Source organism: Eriocheir sinensis, chromosome 51 (assembly GCF_024679095.1).
Source record: "Eriocheir sinensis breed Jianghai 21 chromosome 51, ASM2467909v1, whole genome shotgun sequence".
Classification (NCBI taxonomy): domain Eukaryota; kingdom Metazoa; phylum Arthropoda; class Malacostraca; order Decapoda; family Varunidae; genus Eriocheir; species Eriocheir sinensis.
The window spans coordinates 8,866,787-8,886,823 of NC_066559.1; the positions used below are offsets into that span (position 1 = coordinate 8,866,787).

General features: G+C 42.9%; 2 protein-coding genes across 2 annotated transcripts; one reads left to right on the forward strand and one right to left on the reverse strand.

Moving 5' to 3' along the window:
* Positions 1 to 3,128: 3,128 nt before the first annotated feature.
* LOC126982634 (intraflagellar transport protein 80 homolog) lies at positions 3,129 to 11,280 on the reverse strand. The gene is made up of 7 exons (XM_050834843.1): positions 11,110 to 11,280; positions 10,202 to 10,306; positions 8,848 to 9,011; positions 8,207 to 8,317; positions 7,517 to 7,695; positions 4,882 to 6,555; positions 3,129 to 4,381 (listed from the first exon to the last, which is right to left on the reverse strand). Exons 2-7 carry the CDS (start codon positions 10,294 to 10,296, stop codon positions 4,298 to 4,300), a joined length of 2,307 nt encoding a protein of 768 aa, XP_050690800.1. The 5' UTR covers positions 10,297 to 10,306; positions 11,110 to 11,280; the 3' UTR covers positions 3,129 to 4,297.
* A 202-nt stretch (positions 11,281 to 11,482) lies between these two features.
* On the forward strand, positions 11,483 to 18,851 carry LOC126982635 (intraflagellar transport protein 56-like). The gene is made up of 12 exons (XM_050834844.1): positions 11,483 to 11,867; positions 12,434 to 12,679; positions 13,005 to 13,142; positions 13,503 to 13,700; positions 14,239 to 14,447; positions 14,961 to 15,153; positions 15,738 to 15,893; positions 16,026 to 16,136; positions 16,851 to 17,048; positions 17,285 to 17,393; positions 17,876 to 18,116; positions 18,481 to 18,851. Exons 2-12 carry the CDS (start codon positions 12,677 to 12,679, stop codon positions 18,590 to 18,592), a joined length of 1,668 nt encoding a protein of 555 aa, XP_050690801.1. The 5' UTR covers positions 11,483 to 11,867; positions 12,434 to 12,676; the 3' UTR covers positions 18,593 to 18,851.
* The last annotated feature ends 1,186 nt before the right edge of the window (positions 18,852 to 20,037 follow it).

Consider the following 20,037-nt stretch of genomic DNA (forward strand, 5'->3'; position numbering starts at 1 on the left):
TCTAGTTCCTCTTTCCTTCCTCACCTTTCATGCTTATTCTTGTTCCTCATTCATCTCTTCTATATCTTCCTCCTTTCTCCTTATCTCTTTCCCTCATATCTCACCCTTCACCCTCATCTCTGTAACTCATCTTCTCACTCGTTCCTCTTTCCTTCCTCACCTTTCATGCTTATTCTTGTTCCTCATTCATCTCTTCTATATCTTCCTCCTTTCTCCTTATCTCTTTCCCTCATTTCTCATCTTTTCACTCTAGTTTCTCTTTCCTTCCTCACCTACCATGCTCATTCTTGTTCATTTTTTCCTTCTTTACCTTCATCCAACACCTCACCTCACCTCCTCCTCCTTTCCTCCTACTGCTCATCCTCTTCCTTCTCGTTCCTCATTTCCATCCCTCATCCTCATCTGCATTCCAAATTGAGTTATCTTCATCAATCACTTCATAATGAGTCAAGTAAAACGCGTCTTGAATCACGAGTGGGTCTTGTTATAAACTCATTCATATCGTTCCTGCCCTCTGGCGACCTTGACCCCGAAGTGATTGGCAGAAAGACAGACAGACAGAGACAGACTGGCAGATGAGTAAAGCAGGCAGGAAATCAGACAGGCAGGAAGATGAAGATAATAAGAGATATATAGCCAGACAGATGGACAGATAGAAACAGACAGATAGATAGATAGGCAAAGACATATATAGACAGATTAACTGATTGCTAGATATTAGATGACAAATACCAGCAAATAGATAAATAAATAAATTCGTTGATAAATTGATAGAAATGTAAACTGTGGCATCAATAAGTCAGATAAAAATACAGATACGAAGACATATAGACCATTTAACTGATTGATAGATAGATAAAGGACGTTGAACAAATAAGTACACTAACAAATAAATAGACGTGGGAAGTGTAGTAACAAAAAGCGAGAACATACGTAGCTTGGCCCGTGAGGAGAAGTACGAGAAAAACGAGGAAGGAAAGAGGAAGAACAAGAGTGAGGAGAAAAGGAGGGAGGAGAAAGAAAAGAGGGGGGAGGATAGAATGGGAGGGCAGAGAAAGAGGATGAAGGAGGAAATAAATAAGTTAGTCAGCATGGAAGGAAGCAAATAAATGATGAAATCTATGAATGGATGAAGAGAAAGTACTTGTTAATGTTCTTGTTCTTCCTCTCTCTCTCCTCTTCTTTGTCATACCTCTCCTCCTGTCTCTTTCTCGATCTTTCTTATCCCTCCTTGCGAGTTCAATCTCAGCTCATGGCACCCACTATAAATATGACTGGACTGACCACCATTGTCAATCAAAAAAAGGCCGACCAGTATCAACCCGTGGGCTTCGGCTATTAGTGCAGGACCCACTTGGAAAAAAGTGGCATATTTAGGGAGTTCGTTTGCGCAACAATTCGTATACCTGGAACACACCAAAAAATCATCCCCAGTTATGCGCTTAAAAATAAATACAAACAAGTGTATCTCAAAACAATACAATGTGCACTAGCATGCAAAATATGTAACACCCCCCTAATTTTTAGACGATGACATGATATTTCGGTAGTCAGAGACTGACATTGTTTTTTGATTGTCATTCAACAAATCCATCAAGACTGACACCAGGCAAGAAGGTCTGCAAAACGGAGAATTAGGCGAATCGATCATTGACGGGACGTGCGTGTTTGTTCTTTTTTGTTTGGCAAAAACAAAACGCATCTGGAAAAAAAAAAAAACATCTCTGATTGATCCCTCCTACAAGCAAAGCCCTCAAAAGCGCTGACCCTGGAAGTGGTGTGCGAAGTGGTGGTGTCTCTGCCTGTCTCTTTCCTCTGTCGAGCGGTTAACCACTTAGACTCGACACTTGAGACTCGACGCACAAAAATAATACTCCACTGTGCAGATGCGAAAAAGCAACAGTTCCCCACAGAGTCATAGTGTGTTCCAGAGAGTTCCAGAGACTCTCCTGCTCCCTCTTCTCTCATCACGAGACAGTGGGCTGTGGGTGTGCTGGTGCTGCTGAAGATCTAAAGGAGAATGTTCCAGTGCATACTACTTTGGCGAACTTTGGAAACAACTTGAGAGAAACAATTTCTTGGCTTACCTCAGATTGGCAGACACTCACACAAGTCAATTTTCATCTCTCAGGAAGCGCCTACTTGAAAACTTACGAAGTACCCAGAACTACTGAAAAAAGGGTAGAAGCGACACACACTGTACAAATGCGTGATATAGAAATGTCATCAAAATTTACATACAACTGGCATCCAAGCAAACTTCTGTCAATGACCTCGGGTGGAAATGTCATCGAACAAACGAAACTGAAAAAGCAACTAACCAACAAGACTCTCTCTCTCCCATTATGCGTAGTAACTACCAAGCATTGATTTGGTACAAGGTGGAAAGCCGAGAGGTGGCCGAGAAACGACAAAATTAATCTGCATTTTGAGACCAAGAAAAGAGCATGGAACGTACATCAGAGTACTCCTCTCATAACCATAAAGCCGTTGAAAATATTTACTCTTACTCAAACTCCATTCTTTTTGGGTGGTGTTTGTTACAAAATAAACAGTCTTGTGACACATGGCATCTAGCCAAGAGTCACTTGTTGTATACTATAGAGAATTTGACAAGTGATTACTGTATGGATAACTAATTCAGTCTGCCATGACCTTACAGCACCACCTATGACAAAAAAACCCACCTCAAGATCACTCATCCACCACACTGACCTAGGGCATTAATGGTGGGTTGCGCTATGCCACCACCGCCTACAATTAGCTCGAATTAGGCGTTTTATGGTGAGCCCTTTTTTGGGTCCACCGTACCACAGCCACGACTCGTGAAAGACCTAAAAAGGGTCTGCCGACGTTCTCGGGTTAAGTAAGGGGTGTACATAAGCAGATTAAGGAGGTAATAATGATGTCAGTTCACAATAACAATAAATAATACAACATATGCAAATGGAATGATCCCACAACTTCCATCCTCACACAAGAGGCACACCGAAGCCTTTTTCCTCCTTCACTCTTACCCTATCACTGAACAGGTATGTACAGGATGTACTTCCAAGGCTGTGTCACCTAACACCACACTGCAGACTTCAAGCATTATCTACGAGCACACAAAAGTTAATGACATACAATTCATTTAACAATTTTATTCATTCACTTGTTTGGCTTCCTTACAGTGAGGAATGAAGTCAATTTGTATATAGGCCAATGGCAGTGCATAATAATACTTAAACTATACAGAATTTAAGAACCTATTGACTACTTTCTTCAGGACTAGTTTATGAATAACACTCCTGGTACTGTGCTTATGACTAGATATATTTGTATTCGTTGGATGAGACCTGCGGTTTTTTACCACAAGTTACGGACAAAGGCTTATGTCTATGTAGTGCACAAAATATATCATGTATAGTTAGAGAGAAAACACACACACACACACACACACACACACACACACACACACACACACACACACACACACACACACACAATGCAGTGGTTAATGCACTCACCTCACAACTGAAAGGTAATGGGTTTGATTCCCAGGCAGAGTGGCAATGGATGGAAAGTCTTTTAATCTGTGTCCCTTGTCCACCCAGCAGTGAATGGGTGCCGCGTATCAGGTGGAGGTTGTGTCCTGCCTCCTGGGTGTGCGTGGGTGAGGTTTCATCCGTACCCAGAGATCTGTCACTGCTGAACTCTAATCTCAGTTGAGGAGGGTACTGGCTGGCAGTCATGAGTCTATCACATGGCCAGACCATAGTGAGTTGTAAAATACACACACACACACACACACACACAGTACAGTACTCAGAGATCGACAATAATGAGCACTTGCTGACGTTGTGAGGGTACCTGCTAGCAAAAGCGAGTCCAACTCGTGATCAGGCCATGGTGAATTACACACACACACACACACACACACACACACACACAAACACACATATACACCAATCTTGTCATATTATCACAGAATACTGGACGCAAACAGTAAAGATCTATGTGAAAACAAAATATGCTTCTCTATAAAAAGTACTTGGCAATTTTCCAACTTTGATTTAATTTGGGTAAAATTAAATATATATATATATTATTTATTGCTTCCCCTCAATTTTGGAATGTTCTTGATGTAGAAAAATAGTCCATTACTTTGCCAGCAAAGAAATTAGAAGCTCATAATTGCCTACTTTAACATCTAGGTGTGTATATAGAAGTATACAGCAATATATATGACAGCAACACAAGCACTGAGCTCTGAGAGAGGCGTGCTGCCGGGGTTCAGGTCCCAGTGAGGGTGGACTTATGTAGACCCAGATGGCTTCTCTCTCTCCTTCTGGTACTCCATCTCAATCTTCTCATTAATGGTCTTCCAGTCAATGGTCACCTGTGGAGGAAAATATATACAGTCAAGGAAGATTGAGACTAGTGTAGTATGATAATAATCCACCTCTCTCAATCTTCCCTACTTCTTCATTTACTGCTCCTTTTTCTCTTCATCAAAATTAATGGTAGTCCTACACTCAAGGAAGGACTCAAAAAACTCCTACCATGCTTTAAATGAAGTATTCTGGTTCAGATGATGTGATGTATCTCATGAAGGTGAACTGTTCTCCTTGCTATAACTAACAAGACAATCAATCTGCCACACATCTACACCACACCACAAATACACACACACCTGTTTGTTTAACTACTATAGGAAGGAATAAAGGTATGAGGTAAGGTAAAAGTACAGAGTAAGGAAATTTGTCATTCATTCCTTTGTACATTACTGAAGAGATAATATTAAAACTCATGCATGATCACTAACCCTGTACTATCAATAGTCTGTATGTGAGTTTTCTATTGTTTAAGATGCTGGAAATTCACCAAATAGACATGTACCTGCTTCCCATACTGCTCGAATATCTTGCTCGTCTCCGTCTTGTTGAAGCGTGCCAGGTACCTCTTCCTGTAGGCCACCACTGTGTCGACGTGTGTCTTCTGCCTGATGGCCAGCTGCAGCGCACGCTCAAAGTTGTACGTCATCAGGTTCAGCATGATGGCCCTGAAGTGGAGGCCAGCCTGGACAAGGGTGGCCTCAGCATCCCCTATGTGGCCTCCCAGCAGGGCCATCTCAGCTGAACGCACCTCCTTGATGGGGATTTCCTTGATGTAGTGGATGTACTGGACCTTATCAGCCTCATTTATCGCCGCATATGCCACCTCTGCCGTGTTGAGTTCCTTGTTGGCGGTGGCCATGGCTGCCAGACACGCCCACACGATGTCATCCTTAACAAACCTGGCCAGGCGCACAGCATCGTCCCAGTGCTTGGTGGTGACATAGCTGTGAAGCAGCGCGGGGTAGGGCGTCACACTGGTGGTCACGAGGCTGCCGTCTGCCCGCCGCACCGTCACCACTGAGTCCAGGAAGCTGTCCACCGCTGCGTTCTTACCGTACTCTGAGGCATCGCGCTCAAGGGCAGTCGCTGGCAGCATGTCCCGGTCCACAAACACCACCGCTGGGTAGAACCACACCGTGAACCTGGAGTCCTGTAGGGCGGCCAGCATGTTGGCACCATCGTTCCAGCACAGCGATTGCACCATGCCACCCAGCTTCACTGCACGGCTCATGCTGCCCACGCGCTGCAGGGTCACAAGCAGCAGGTCACGGTTGCGGTCCACGATGGCCATGCGACGCTCGTGGGCCAACCCAACCTTGTCCAGGGCTATCTCCACAATCTCCAGCTTGTGCGACCATGGCTTGCCATCGTTCAGCCCCTTGCCGGTGGTGGCGTCGAACAAGTGCACCACCTTCTCGTCACTCTTGTCGCGGATGGCCAGGGTGTCATTGGAGAGGGAGACTGTGCGACTGTTCAGCACGTCTGTACGCATGCCAGGCCAGCGTGGCGCACACAGCACCCGGCCGTCGTAGGAGTAGACGTACAAGTTGGCACCATCCACCAACAGGAAGTGCCGCTCTGCCTGCACGATGAGGCTGACGTTGGACTCCTTGAGGTCAAAGATGAAGGGCGTGTTCCAGTTGCGTGTGGAGTAGATGTAGCCCTGGGAGGAGGTGATGATCACCATGTAGCCGTAAGACAGGGACACATTGATGATGCGATCCCTCATCTCCAGCTTTTCCCACGCCTCGTTGGTCACGTCCCTCAGCGCGATGCTCTTGCGGCTGGTGACGGTGGCCTCGTAGCTCTTCCACTCCAGGTGCTTCTCGATGATGTGGGAGAAGATGACGTGGCCATTCCCGCAGGCCCCGGCGAACTGTGTGCCATCACTGGACCAGGCGATGTTAAAGATGCTCCCGGTGTTGGGCTTCTCCAGGGCGTGGCACCAGCCAGCCTTGTCACACAGCCTGAGGGTGTTGAAGGAACCCACAGCAAACAGTTGGCCATCAGGGGACCAGGCCAGGGAGGTGATGGGGTGGTGGTGGGGGGCAGAGGTGTACAGCTGGCGGCCAAAGTTGTCCCACACGCGGTATCTGGTGTCCTCGCCCCCAGACAGGATAAGGCCAGTGTTGGGGTTCCAGGCCACCTTCAGGATCACCCCGTCGTGAGCCTTCCACTGTGGAAAACAATAGCAATAGACAGGTTCCTTCGGGTTAAAGTGACTTGCCCTTGAGTAAGCAAAGCTCTTTGGGCAGCTATTACAGCACAGCAATGCCTATTCCCATCTGCTAGAACTGTAAAGATGATATATATATATATATATATATATATATATATATATATATATATATATATATATATATATATATATATATATATATATATATTTCCTGATATGTCTTATTATGGTAAAAAGGCAAACCCAGGGAAAAAATAAGCTTAAAAAAAATAATCCTGCAACTCCAAGTCCTACAAAGAGGGTACGGAGAGGATGTTGAAAAGTGTTATCGATTTAGTTTCAGGTGTTCGTGTTAACCCATCCGCTGCAATTGGCATGGATTTCACCTTCACTGGTAGCCTGGTAACATATATTCCCAGGTCTTTCTCTGCTTCTGTGGTGGATAGTGGAGTGTTTCCCATGTGGTATTGGTGTGCTGGATTTCCCCTCCCAATGTGCATGACTTTACATTCTTCTTCACTGAATTGTAGCAGCCACTTTTTGTTCCACTCCTGTAGGATGGTTATGTCTTATTGTAGGAAATCCACAGTCAAGGGGTTAAAAGTGATTTGTCATCAAATGTAGGCCTACTACTTTGATGCAAAAAACTTATTTTGCTTCATTGTAACAGCTTGACTCCATTAGAAAAGCAAGGGTGGCACTGAAAGGATAAACGGACCATTTCAAAACAAGAAACAGATAAATAATCACTTACTAAACCCTATTTCTGGCAGTGGTTATCATACATTCATACACTGACAAGGCCCCATTTCCCTTCTTGACAAATGGTGGGGTTCTTATAACCTTCAACATATACCCCAAGAGCTTATGTTATGGAAGGAAAAGATTATGGCAAAAAATATTGTTACTCTTCAACAATAAAACCTATTTCATCAACATCACTTTCCAAATAGTTTACCTGTATGGGCTTGGAGTTCGGTGCGAGGGGCTTGATGATGAGGCTGGTGCCCATCGTGTACAGCACCCCATCAGAGTCTGGTGCCCACGCCGCCCCGTACACCGGAACCGAGACCTGCGCCAGGGTGGAGCGTAGCATGCCACTGCGGGACCAAATCTTCACCAAGCCGTCCTCACCAGCTGCAATGGTGAGACAGGCATGAGAGTATTCTTGAATGTGTGACTTGTTTCATTACAGACAAGGAGGCAGTTCAAGGGTGCCCCCCCTAAAAAATATACATATACATAAAAGAGTGGAAACAAAAGACCCCACATTGATGCTGCAATAGCATGAATGTATTTTTGTGTGTGTGTGTGATGTAATGTGTAACTGAAGATGAGCAAGAAAATGTACATATTTGAACTACTGGGTGTCATTAATTTAGTAAGTATATATTTGAAACTACAATTTAAGGATGTTTACATGTGAGGAAGGTAAATTTGTTCAAGGCAGGGCACACACACACACACACACACACACACACACACACACACACACACACACACACACACACACACACACACACATGCACAAACACACACATATGAGGGGAGCCTAAAATGACATCACATAAATACCGACAATTATACCGAAAAAAAAAAAAAAAAAAAAAAAATCCTGGCCCTATCCTAGTCCTGTCACCATACTCACCAGTGACGAGTCCTGCCCCATCATGACTCCACTGTCCCGTCAACACAGCCCCGCGGTGAGCCTCCACAGTCTTCTCGATGCGGCCACTTCGACCCACAATGTAGTACTTCCCTGAAAAATGAGCCAGATTTTTTTTTTTTTTTTAACATCAAAGGAAAAAAAAAAAGAAACCATAATGGAAGAAAAATAAAGCTCACTAATCACTGCCCCTATAAAAGAGTTAGAAGAGTGGACAAAAGAGGTGTCAGTTTCGGGTGGAGAGGAGTAGTTTGTTGTGGAGGTATTTCTACTTCTCAAACCACAGGAAAAATTGATCTACCAGGGCCCCTTAAATGGAAGATGGACTCCACAAAGGTGAGCCAAAGGGTACCCAGCAGTTTAAGGCCTTTGGAGTCTTTACTCTATTCCACGTACATGTCTCCCTTGCAGGTGTCAGTGTTGTGATTACTATGCTATCATGTGCTGTCTTCATTAATTCCTAACAAACTACCCTTCCTTTTGTCCTTCCTCTCAAGAATCCTGCCACTTTCCTCCCTTGCAAAGTTCTCTTGGAGCTCAATATTATAACATGACCAGACATTTTCATTGTTATTTATCATTTCCTTTATGCAAATCCATCACAGTGTCTCCCTCACACCTACCATCACAAGCAGTTAGTAAGAACACCTCCGCCCCAACTTTAGTCTTCTGGATGGCTGTCTTGGGGAGCCACTGCAGGTCGATGGGGTACATGCTGGAGGGGAATTGGACTACCTTCGTGGTCTCGTTGGACACTAAGTTCCACTGGAGGAGCTGTTGGTCATCACTGCAACATGACCAAATGTTATTAGCACACATTATGCTTTACTTTATCATTTTCTTAAGCTCAGCCATACATTATATAATTAAATGTGATATGTCAGTTGATATTAGTTACCTTACAGCAGAGTTAAGTACATAATACTATCCAACTATGAAGGAGTTAATCCTATATATACCATGCATTAGTATGGTATGGTGATACACAGAATTATCATGTATATTAAATTACTATATGAGTCATTACAAAAAATACAAACTCTACGTATCATTTTGCAATACTTATCACATCAACACAAATACACACACAAAAAAAATGAAGAATAAGAAGAAAAAGAAAAAGAAGAGAAGAAAAAGAAGAGGACTATAACAGATTTAGGTCCCAAAGCAGAGCATGAAATTGAGTCTTACCATTTCTTGCACAATTAAAAACTAGTTGGAAGAGTAGATGATAAGGAGAAGGTGGAGGAGAAGACACTCATGACAAATCATCTAATTACTACACAGAATACTAGAGTCTGTCGACTCTAACTTGAGCCCTGTGGCTTGGCCTGGGGAGACCACGCTGCCGCCACATCACTCCATCACTCTCCTCAGAGGGGCTTGCTCTCTCTCTTATTTACGTTATATATAATCTCTTTTGCTTGGCTGTGCAGGACGCGAGAGTGAGACCTACGTGAGTCTTCCATGGTTGCGAAAGGGAGAATGGTGCTGCCTGGCACCTGTTACCATGGTCCCTCAGGCGGCAACGTCACATGAGCCACGTTGCCAAGTGAAATGGAAGGTTTACAGAGCTGTTGTCTTTCCCTCAAATCCCAAGCCATTCATAACACCATGCAGGCGTATTATGAATATATATATATATATATATATATATATATATATATATATATATATATATATATATATATCTATATATATATATATATATATATATATATATATATATATATATATATATATATATATATATATATATATATATATATATATTCTTTAAATAGATAACGTACAGACTAACAGTGAGACAGATCGCCATGCGCAGATCATCGCTAGATGAGTAAACAATGGGGGTTTCCCCGGGCCAAGCCACAGGGCTCAAGTTAGTGTCGATAGACTATAACACCATCACAAAGGATGTCTCACAGCCATGCTCCTTGGCATTCAGAACGATATCTCCAGCCAACAGGAACTCACCCGCAGGAGTACACTTCATCCGGTGACACCCAACCCAAACAAGACACCAGGTCTGTGTGTTTGGGTTTGTTCAGCATGGACGTCTTGAACCGCATCGTGACGAGCCTGAAAATTAATGCAGCATTACCATCAGGTGTTCTTTGCACTATTCATTGGCACTACATTGGGCAACTCTGAGCCCCATCAACTTCTGTTTGCCCACAAGGAAGTCACCCTCTCATTACACTAATGTTAAAATATTTGTTTTTTTCTTCTAATTTTTAGAGTGAGGTATCACTTCATTCCAAAAGGGGTAGAGGGGGAGACAATGGTGGTGAAAATAATGATGATATTCATTCCATTTGAATCATATTCTATTAGAAAATAAATAATAATTGCTGATTGTCCTTTTTTAAAAGACTGATTTAAAGTTATGAAACATCACGAGTGATGCTTGAGAGAAAAAGCTGCTTCTTAACAGGACAATCACATTTCTAACATGAGCATACATAACCAGCTGAAATGATGCTATGGTTTATTGACAAGCAAAAATTCAAGCCATTCTCTCATGTGAGAAAGAGTAATCATGCAGATGGGAACACAACAGAAGTAGATGTATCATTTTCAAGACACAAACTGTTTTTTCATGAGGAAAATATGTTTTTTTGTGTGTGGAGGGTTCTTATATGTGCAGGCCAGTAATAACATACTTTGTCGGGTAATTATGTCAGAGGAAATATTCACTGTGGTGCGCCCTGCCCCACCGATATTTGCAACATTTGCGACGCTGAACAGATTCGCCTCAACACTCAAACAATACATAACAGACAGCCCGTGTTCTTGAAAAAGCACACCTCCTTCTGCATGTTAACCCATTTACATTAACGAAACCTATTACCACTACTACTTCTAGCTGACTTGCCCCTCACCTCCCGCCTTGGAGCAGCGACCGGGAAGGGAAGGTGAAGGCACGTGGAGATGAGCCTCCTCCTACTTCTTCTTCAGTGTTCTAGGCCACTGGTGCCATGGAAGAAAGGCCTCCGGAGCTCTGAAGGCGTACAAGCAGGCCTCCTTCCCCCGCCGCCCTGCCTCCCGTCCGCCGCCAGGAATGTAAACAAACGGCATTCACACACGAGACGAGACACATATTTAAGCCATTCCGGCCTTACAACACCACAAACCAACACGTAAGACACACCAAAAATCAAGAAAAAATACGTAAAAAAACTTATATACACCAAAACAATAATTCTCATCCGTCTGAGGTTATAGACGTGTAATTTTGTCCACCTTTGAATCTGGTTGCCATGGCGACGGAGCCCAAACAATAACATTCCAAGGGTGGGAGGGAAGGAGGAAGGAAGGATAAACAGATAAATAGTGTAGCGCCATTCAAAAGCAAAGTGTGGGAATAAGTAAAAGGGGGCAGGAGAGAGGATCAAGAGGAGGACGACTTACGAAGCGATACAAGTCAAAAGAAGGAGAAGAGGAGGAAGTCAAGGGGAGTTTAGAATCATTAGTGCGTCTGGAATCCTTGGTGCCAGTCTGGAATTTTTTGGTGCCAGTCTGGAATCCTTGGTGCCAGTCTGGAATTTTTTGGTGCCAGTGTCTTGGGAAGGTGTGTGGCTCAGGTCGGGGCCAGGGACAGGTGCTCACGGCAAAACATGTTACCTGGGAGAAGCTGAAGGTGAGTTGGAGGCAAAGTGAGTGAATTTGTGGATGGTGAGATGATGAATGAATTTGCCTATATAATAATAATGATAATAATAATAATAATAATAATAATAATAATAATAATAATAATAATAATAATGGTTAAGAATAGTTTTATTGATGCTTCCATATCTTTCTTCATAGCTCTCAAAGTACTCTTTTGTTGTCATATATTGTTTTCTACTAACCTTCAAACCTCTCATAAAACCATGGGAAGGAATGTAAAGATCAGAAGTTTGAAAATAATAATAATGATAATAATAATGATAATAATAATAATAATAATAATAATAATAATAATAATAATAATAATAATAATAATAATAATAATAATAATAATAGTAACAGTAGTAATAATAATAATAAAAATAATTATACTAATAATAACCGGAATCAAACCAAGGGTGCCAACACATTGGTTCTATTCCGGTGTTGGGTAACAGTCAACTTGTCTTGTTCTTGACTCATTAATAATAATAAGAATAATAATGATAATTATATTCTCATGGTGAACTTTATCATACTGTACATACTTTTCAGGGTCTTCAATGATCATAAAACAGTGTGTTGTGTTGGCAGTGAGAAGGTAATTCCAAGCTAAACAGCCAGTATCATGTGATCTGGCAAGGGAGATAAAAGCACTGCCTCTCACCAAGCCTGTGTTGTTTCCCGGGAGCAAAGTCTTCACCTTCTGGTCACAAGCTGAGTGTTGCATTACAAGCCACCCAGCACCCCTTCATCAAGGAAGTGTGACCCAGCAGAAATCTTCTCTCAACCAAAAATATGGTGATTCATATTTGTACCCTGTTCAGTTTTGTCCTTTTTGTTCTTTTTCCTCTTTTGTGGAAATTAATTGGGAGTTAAACTATACTTCCCTTAGTGTTTACTTGATTCCCTCTATCTCTTATATTGCTGCTCTTCTCAGTTTAGATTAAGATGTCTAGCGTCCTCCTCTCTGCTGTACGTGTAATTCTCTCTTTTGTACATGTAGGCATTTTCTTTTCTAACTAATAAGGATGATTAAGTAAGCTTTGAGTCATGAGCATGAAAGTATGAAGTATTTATTACATCTTTCGTATTGGATGACTTAACTAATGTGTATACTTTTCAGATTCTGTCTCGCGCTAAGCCCGCCTTGGGCTCAAGCGCAAATGCTCAAGTCACCGCTGCAACCAACAAGAAAGCTTTGCCAAAATTAGAAGATTTTTTAAGTAAAAGAGACTTTACTGGAGCAATAACACTGTTGGAGGTAAAGCTGTGCTATTAATTTCATAAACAAATCTGTCTCATTACTTTCATAAATCTTTCATAATTCTCTCTGGCACCAGACTTTTCCTCAGTCTTCTGACACCTCTCCTTGCTTCTATTCCAGATTACACATCTCCAGATCCACTCCACAACTACATCTCCATATCTTATTAATTTTTCTGTTATACCAAATAACATTTCTACTGTTATTTGATATTATCAACACTGTAACAAAAATAGTAAAGTTTAAAAGATTAGTATAGAAGCTGCACCATAAGGGAATGCCAGGCCACAAGTATTTTAGCTTTTACTCACAAATATCAAGACTTGTTGTTGACTGAATGTTGTTTGTTCCTTCCAGTTTCAGCGTAACAGCGGGAATGCCAATGAGCTGACTGACCAATGGATCGGCTACTGTGCCTTCCACCTCGGGGACTACAAACGTGCGCTGCAGGAGTTCCAGAAGCTGACAACAAACCACAAAAACCCGGCGCCCGAGAACTGGATCAGCCTGGCCTGCTGCTACTTCTACCTTGGCATGTACCCAGAGGCAGAGGAGGTGAGCTGCTCCTTGCATGATCTGTGCACGAAGAGACACAGAAAAGATATGAGTTAATAAGTAATTTGTTATACCTTGAACATACAGCAGGTCAACTTTGCTCCTCCTAGACCTTTTGTACACCTATGTAATTTGCCACCACAAGTATTCATGACTGGTATGTTACATTCCACATCCATGTCTCTGATGAATATGTTGGGAGGTTAATTATTTTCATATACTCTTCTTTACCTCAGTGCTCACTCACACTTCTTTTAATACATAACTTTTTCTCTTCCTGGTATTCATTATTTTCAAGGTATTTTGTTTATTTTCTGCCAGTTTATCCCTCCACCTACATACATTTCTCATGTGTGTGGAGCTTTACTTAGTGTGCACTTTTGAACATGATAGGTACCAGGATTGCTTTTCTCATTACCTCCCTTTCTCCATATGACTCCTTTCATTCTTTAGTAGTCTGCCTCACTGTCCTTTTTATACCATCTTTTGCTCTTGTCTTCCTGCTGCTTTGAACCATCCATTATTCAACTCTCCCCAGGCAGCAGAAAAGGCCCCCAAGACAGCCCTCCGCACACGCCTCTTCTTCCACCTGGCCCACAAGTTCAACGATGAGAAGCGGCTCATGATGCACCACCAGCAGCTGGAGGACGTGATTGAGGACCAGCTGAGCCTCGCCTCCATACACTACCTGCGTTCACACTACCAGGAGGCCATCGACATATACAAGCGGATCCTTCTGGACAGCAGGTGTGGAGAGTGTGGCCCTGAATATTTCCATCGATGTTTTCTTTACCTAGATCCTTAATACAGGTGCCTAATAGAGCTCCCATCATAGAGAGATAGATAGTAGTTTCATAACATTTCTTCCATATCTCTGTGACAAAGTTGAGAGAAAGAATAGGATAGAAATGAATTTTCAAATAAATGTATTTGGTCAGGGTCTATGAGGCAGTGTCCTAACATTTTTAAGGAGTGTCTTGCTTTCAGGGAATAGGTCAGGGTCTTGTATGTGTATTTCCCCCTCGTTTCCCTGCCTATTTGTCTGTCTTTATCGATGACTCAATACTCCTGTGCAGTTTACTATCACTGAAATGCTTTGCAACTATGTACAACTCTAATGGAGCATCTACAACACCTACCACCTTTGCACAAGAGAATCTAGTCCTATTGCACACACATTCATACATTCAGACCCTCTTTTAAACCACTACATAATCCACTCAATAGTCCCTAACATGAGGACTTCCACCACGCCTCCAGGGAGTACCTCGCCCTCAACGTGTACGTGGCGCTGTGTTACTACAAGCTGGACTACTATGATGTGTCGCAGGAGGTGCTGGCCGTCTACCTCCAGCACTACCCGGACTCCCCCATCGCCATCAACCTCAAGGCCTGCAACCACTTCAGGCTCTACAATGGCAAGGCGGCGGAACAGGAGCTCAGGGCACTGCAGGTATTGCTACATGGTTCCTTTACTCCATTCCCAACTCTCAGCAGTATTTTCGTTTATTTGGACTTACTACAGAGTAATATAGTGACGTACAATAAATCTTTAACAAGTGCAGGAAAGGAAAGAACCAGATATAAATGTGCACTTTCATCATGTCACATTAAGGATGCATTAGTTATTTTTACTCGTTGAGGGAAAGACTCAGAAGACTAATTAACAACTCCATGAGCATGTGTTATGGCATGTGTTGATTCCTTGGGGGATTTACATTGTCCATCATGTAATGTAAACGTGGCTTTCCGTGGCCGTAGAGTTTTACGCGTCGCTACCTCGGTGACACTTCGTCTGTTTTACACTCTTTATCCTGTAGGGTGGAGGCAATGGAAATTAATGGCATTATGATGGAAATCTTGCTGCAACACTCTGCTGATGAGTCTGGTGGTGCAAAGTGCAGCAGGAGATTCCCTCAGACTTTGTTGTTTAATACTTTCAATGCAGGCTTTTCTATATGCCACAGTGAGGCTAAATATTTGAAAAAAATGAACTGTACAACCTGTGCAATTTGTACATAATGGAGTGCCTTGCAGGACGTGACCTCATCACCACTGACCTTCGCCCAAGACTTGGTGCGCCACAACCTGGTGGTGTTCAGAGGGGGGGAGAGTGCCCTGCAGGTGCTGCCGCCGCTGGTGGACGTCATTCCTGAGGCACGACTCAACCTGGTCATTTACTACCTCAAGCAGGTGTGTTTACAACTGATTAATGTGAACTATTGAACAATCTGAGAGATGCTAGACATTTTTTCAAAATTAGTGGATATCAAAATATATAAAACAGGCCAGGGAAGCATTATCACCAGCCACACTTTCCTGCAGGACGAGGTGCAGGAGGCCTACACCCTCCTGAAGGATCTGGAGCCCACGGTGCCCCAGGAATACATACTAAAAGGTGTCGTCAACTCTGCCATCGGACAAGAAACTGGATCTGTGAGTCACTGTAGTGCTTGCATGAATGATAATTTGTTTTAAATTTTGAAATTTTCTTTTATTATGAAAATTATGAATTAATTGGGTACATTTAGATACACTTCATATATACTATTGCATTTAAATCTTGTGCCCATCTTACAACCAAGTGATGACAGCAATTTTGGCATTGGCTGACCAACCTCTGTCAGCAGTCAGCAAGGGTATGCCACTACAACATGGAAACTGTAACTACAGGCTGTCCACAGACCCCAGGACATGCTGTCATGTCACCTACAGTGAGACTTCAAGGGCTTAGTACAGCTTGGAATCGTGAGATGGTTTTATCTATCTTACTTGCAGCAAAGCCCCAAAATTCATTGTTTTTGAGTTTTAGGCTCTTAACTTACAAGCAGATAGTAGTGTTAAAAAACAGAGTGCCCTGCTCAAACCCTCTGGACTGGCCATACATTTGGTGCCAGCAAAATGAGCCCAAGTCACTGCCAGCACTGTCAAGGGTTCTGGCTGGACTGTGTGCCCTTACTGACGCTGGCTGTCACTTGTATTCTTTGAGGAAAACTGGCCGTGTTTTTGACTACCAAGGTTGTAGCACTATGAAGTGGTGCAAGTAAGGTCATCTCATCCCTATGCACCACATCTGTGTCTTTCCACCCCATGCACCACGTGGAGAGTGAGGATGAGGGTGACAGTGACATTCTTGGTTTGGTGTTTCAGAGGGAGAACCTGAAGATCGCCCAGCAGTACTTCCAGCTGGTGGGCGGCAGTGCCTCCGAGTGTGACACCATCCCCGGCCGCCAGTGCATGGCCTCCTGCTTCTTCCTGCTCAAGCAGTTTGATGACGTCCTCCTCTACCTCAACTCCATCAAGTCTTACTTCTACAATGATGACACCTTCAATTTCAACTATGCCCAGGTAACTTGGAGACACTTAATGCGGTGTATGAGGGACATATGGTGTATAGAAAATGTTTAAGTGGTCATATTTACGTTTTCTGTTCATTCACGTGGGATTTCATTTCAATAATTTTTAGCAGATGTATCATTACACAAAAGACCTTTAAGGGTCATCAATTATCAGTACTCAGGGTCACAGGTAATGAAGCAACACCTGAGTCTTGCTGCTGCTCTAAAAGAAGTGTTCCTTCCCAGGCCAAGGCAGCTGTGGGGGACTACAAGGAGGCGGAGGAAGTGTTTCTCCTGATCCAGAACGAGAAAATCAAGAACGACTACGTGTTTCTGTCCTGGCTGGCACGATGCTGTGAGTAATTATGAGACCTTATTGTGCATTAGCTGGCCTTGATACATGCTCTCCTTGGCCTCCTGAAACTGGACGGTGAATGCTTTTTATCACATGTGTCAGGTATAAAAAATATTCCCCTCTTATATTGTGGAAAGAAGACAGATCAAGAAAAGTTAATATGGCATGACAGTTTTTGTTATTTCATGCAGGAATCAATCAGCAACAGTTCCTTATCATTTCAGTTTCAGCTTTCTCCTTGTTACTACTATCATGCCAAACTAAAGTACGGGTGATAGAATAATAATAGTCAACCCCCAAAATTTGTCCTTTAAAAAAAATGGGAAAAAATCTCATTTCAAACACAAGCACTACAGTATATGTGTTAATCTGAACAAGTGCTGCTACTGCTATCTCTACTACTACTACTGCTACTCTACTGCTAATACTACTCTTCAGATTAATGGTTTTCTACTCTACTATATCTCCAAACACTCTTCCAGACATCATGAACAGCAAGCCCAGACTGGCGTGGGAGTTGTACCTCAAGATGGAGACATCGGCCGAGGCGTTCAGCTTGCTGCAGCTCATCGCCAATGACTGCTACAAGATGGGGCAGTTCTATTATGCCGCGCGGGCCTTTGATGTCCTGGAGCGGCTGGACCCCAACCCCGAGTACTGGGAGGGCAAGCGCGGGGCCTGTGTGGGCATGTTCCAGATGATTATTGCCGGGAAGGAACCAAAGTAAGTTTCTCTCTCTTCCTCTCTCACTCTCCCTCTTTCCCATACATGGTTTAGGATGAATAGTGTGATTATTGTTTCTCTCTCTTCTCTTTTCTTTCCCTCTTCTTTTCTAATCTTTTTTCCCTCTTTTTTCCTTTCTTTTATTTTGTTTGTTTTCTTTTTGTTCTTCCTTTTCCTTTTTTCTTTTTTCCTTCTTTTTCTTCTCACTTCTTTCCTGTCTTCTCCTGTCTTCCCCTCTCCTCTCCACTTCTCTCTTCTCCTCTTTTCTCATCTGCTTCTTTATTTCTTCTTCTTTTTTGTTTTGTTCTATAACTACTGCACTGAGAAATGTGGCTAATGTGTCCTTCCTCCCTTTCCCCCATAGGGACTCCCTGGGGGACATTCTGCAGCTGCTGAGGAACACGGCCAACCCCCAGGTGGAGGGCATCATCCGGGTCATCAAGAAGTGGGCCAAGGACAACCACATCCCAGTGTAATGCCCACAGCACTGCCACACCTCTGGACACATCAAAGACAACTCCATCCCAGTGTAACGCCCATGGCACCACCACACTGCACATTATGGTTGTGGGTTCTCAACTGATATTTGTGAAAAAGTCAATACATTTTTTTTTCTTTATGCTTCATTTGAAGGTCAAGGTTAGGGGTCAAGTTTTACATAGATGCCACTTTTCTATAGAGTTACTGCTGCTGCTCCTCCTCCTCCTCCTCCTCCTCCTCCTTCTACTACTACTACTACTACTACTACTACTACTACTACTACTACTATTATTACTATTACTATTATTTATTTCTCAATGACTAACACAAGAGGAGTGACGTGGCAACTCCAGGGAGGGTATTGGAGGTTGTTATCAAAAGTGTTTACCGAAAGAAACTATGTGGTTATATTTATGCTGATTGTGAAGCAAATACTGCATGCTATTATACTACTGTGATTGTGTAATATAAAAGCGACACTAAAGCCCTTATCCTCCAATAATTCAGGGCTCACACACGCACATCAGATAAGGCTTTCGTAGAGCTTGTTGAGTTAGTATTTCCACATGTACTTTTATGGGCCTAGTGATAGTTTGACAAGACTTCCATACCATGAACGTGAAAAACACCCGTGAGAACCCGACTCCTCTCCTTTGTGGCCTTGGGAAATAGTTGTTGTGAGTCTAAAGCACCTGAGAATATTGGCCACTAGAGAACAGGTGGATAGCTATGGGGTTTGTTTACTGCTAGATGACTTGAGTGTTACAGTTCCTTCTTTTTCTTTTCCCTGTTTTCCTCTCTCTGTTTTCTCGTTTTCACCTCTTTTTCACAGTTCTTTCTTTTTTCTCTTCCTCCCTGTTTTCCTTTCTTTGTTTTCTCGTTTTCTCGTTTTCACCTCTTTTTCACAGTTCTTTCTTTTTTCTCTTCCTCCCTGTTTTCCTTTCTTTGTTTTCTCTTTTTCACCTCTTCTCTCTCTCCCTGTTTTCCTTTCTTTGTTTTCTCTTTTTCACCTCTTCTCTCTCTCCCTGTTTTCCTTTCTTTGTTTTCTCTTTTTCACCTCTCTTCTCTCTCTCCCTGTTTTCTCTTCTCTTTCACAGTTTCTTCTTTTTCTTTTCTTTACTGCTTGGTGACTTGAGTGCCAGAAAAAGGTGTTGGTAGGTGTGAGGAATGTTAGCCAAGGTGGGGAGTAGGAGCAGATGGGGTGAGACGCATTCCCCTCAGCAATGATACGGCACATCTCTGACACATCCCACCCAGAGTGAGTGTGTTATACCCCAGCGCACCCAGAGTAACATATCCATCCTATCCATGTGCCTGTGTGTTGGAATCCTTGGGAGAGTGGGAGAGTGAAGGGCTAACATTGTATAGAGATGGGAACTTGTCCATTCAATCACTTGATAGGATGAGAGAGAGAGAGAGAGAGAGAGAGAGAGAGAGAGAG

Bases quoted from the DNA above. Each gene is read 5' to 3' on its own strand.
- LOC126982634 (XM_050834843.1), bottom strand. From the start codon at position 10,296: ATGCGGTTCAAGACGTCCATGCTGAACAAACCCAAACACACAGACCTG. The intron at 7,696-8,206 runs GTGAGTATGGTG...TCACCATTGCAG, and splicing joins TGGGGCAGGACTCGTCACTG to CTGGTGAGGACGGCTTGGTG. The intron at 4,382-4,881 runs GTACATGTCTAT...TTTCCTCCACAG, and splicing joins TCGAGCAGTATGGGAAGCAG to GTGACCATTGACTGGAAGAC.
- LOC126982635 (XM_050834844.1), top strand. The intron at 17,394-17,875 runs GTGAGTAATTAT...ACACTCTTCCAG, and splicing joins GTCCTGGCTGGCACGATGCT to ACATCATGAACAGCAAGCCC. The intron at 18,117-18,480 runs GTAAGTTTCTCT...TTTCCCCCATAG, and splicing joins ATTGCCGGGAAGGAACCAAA to GGACTCCCTGGGGGACATTC.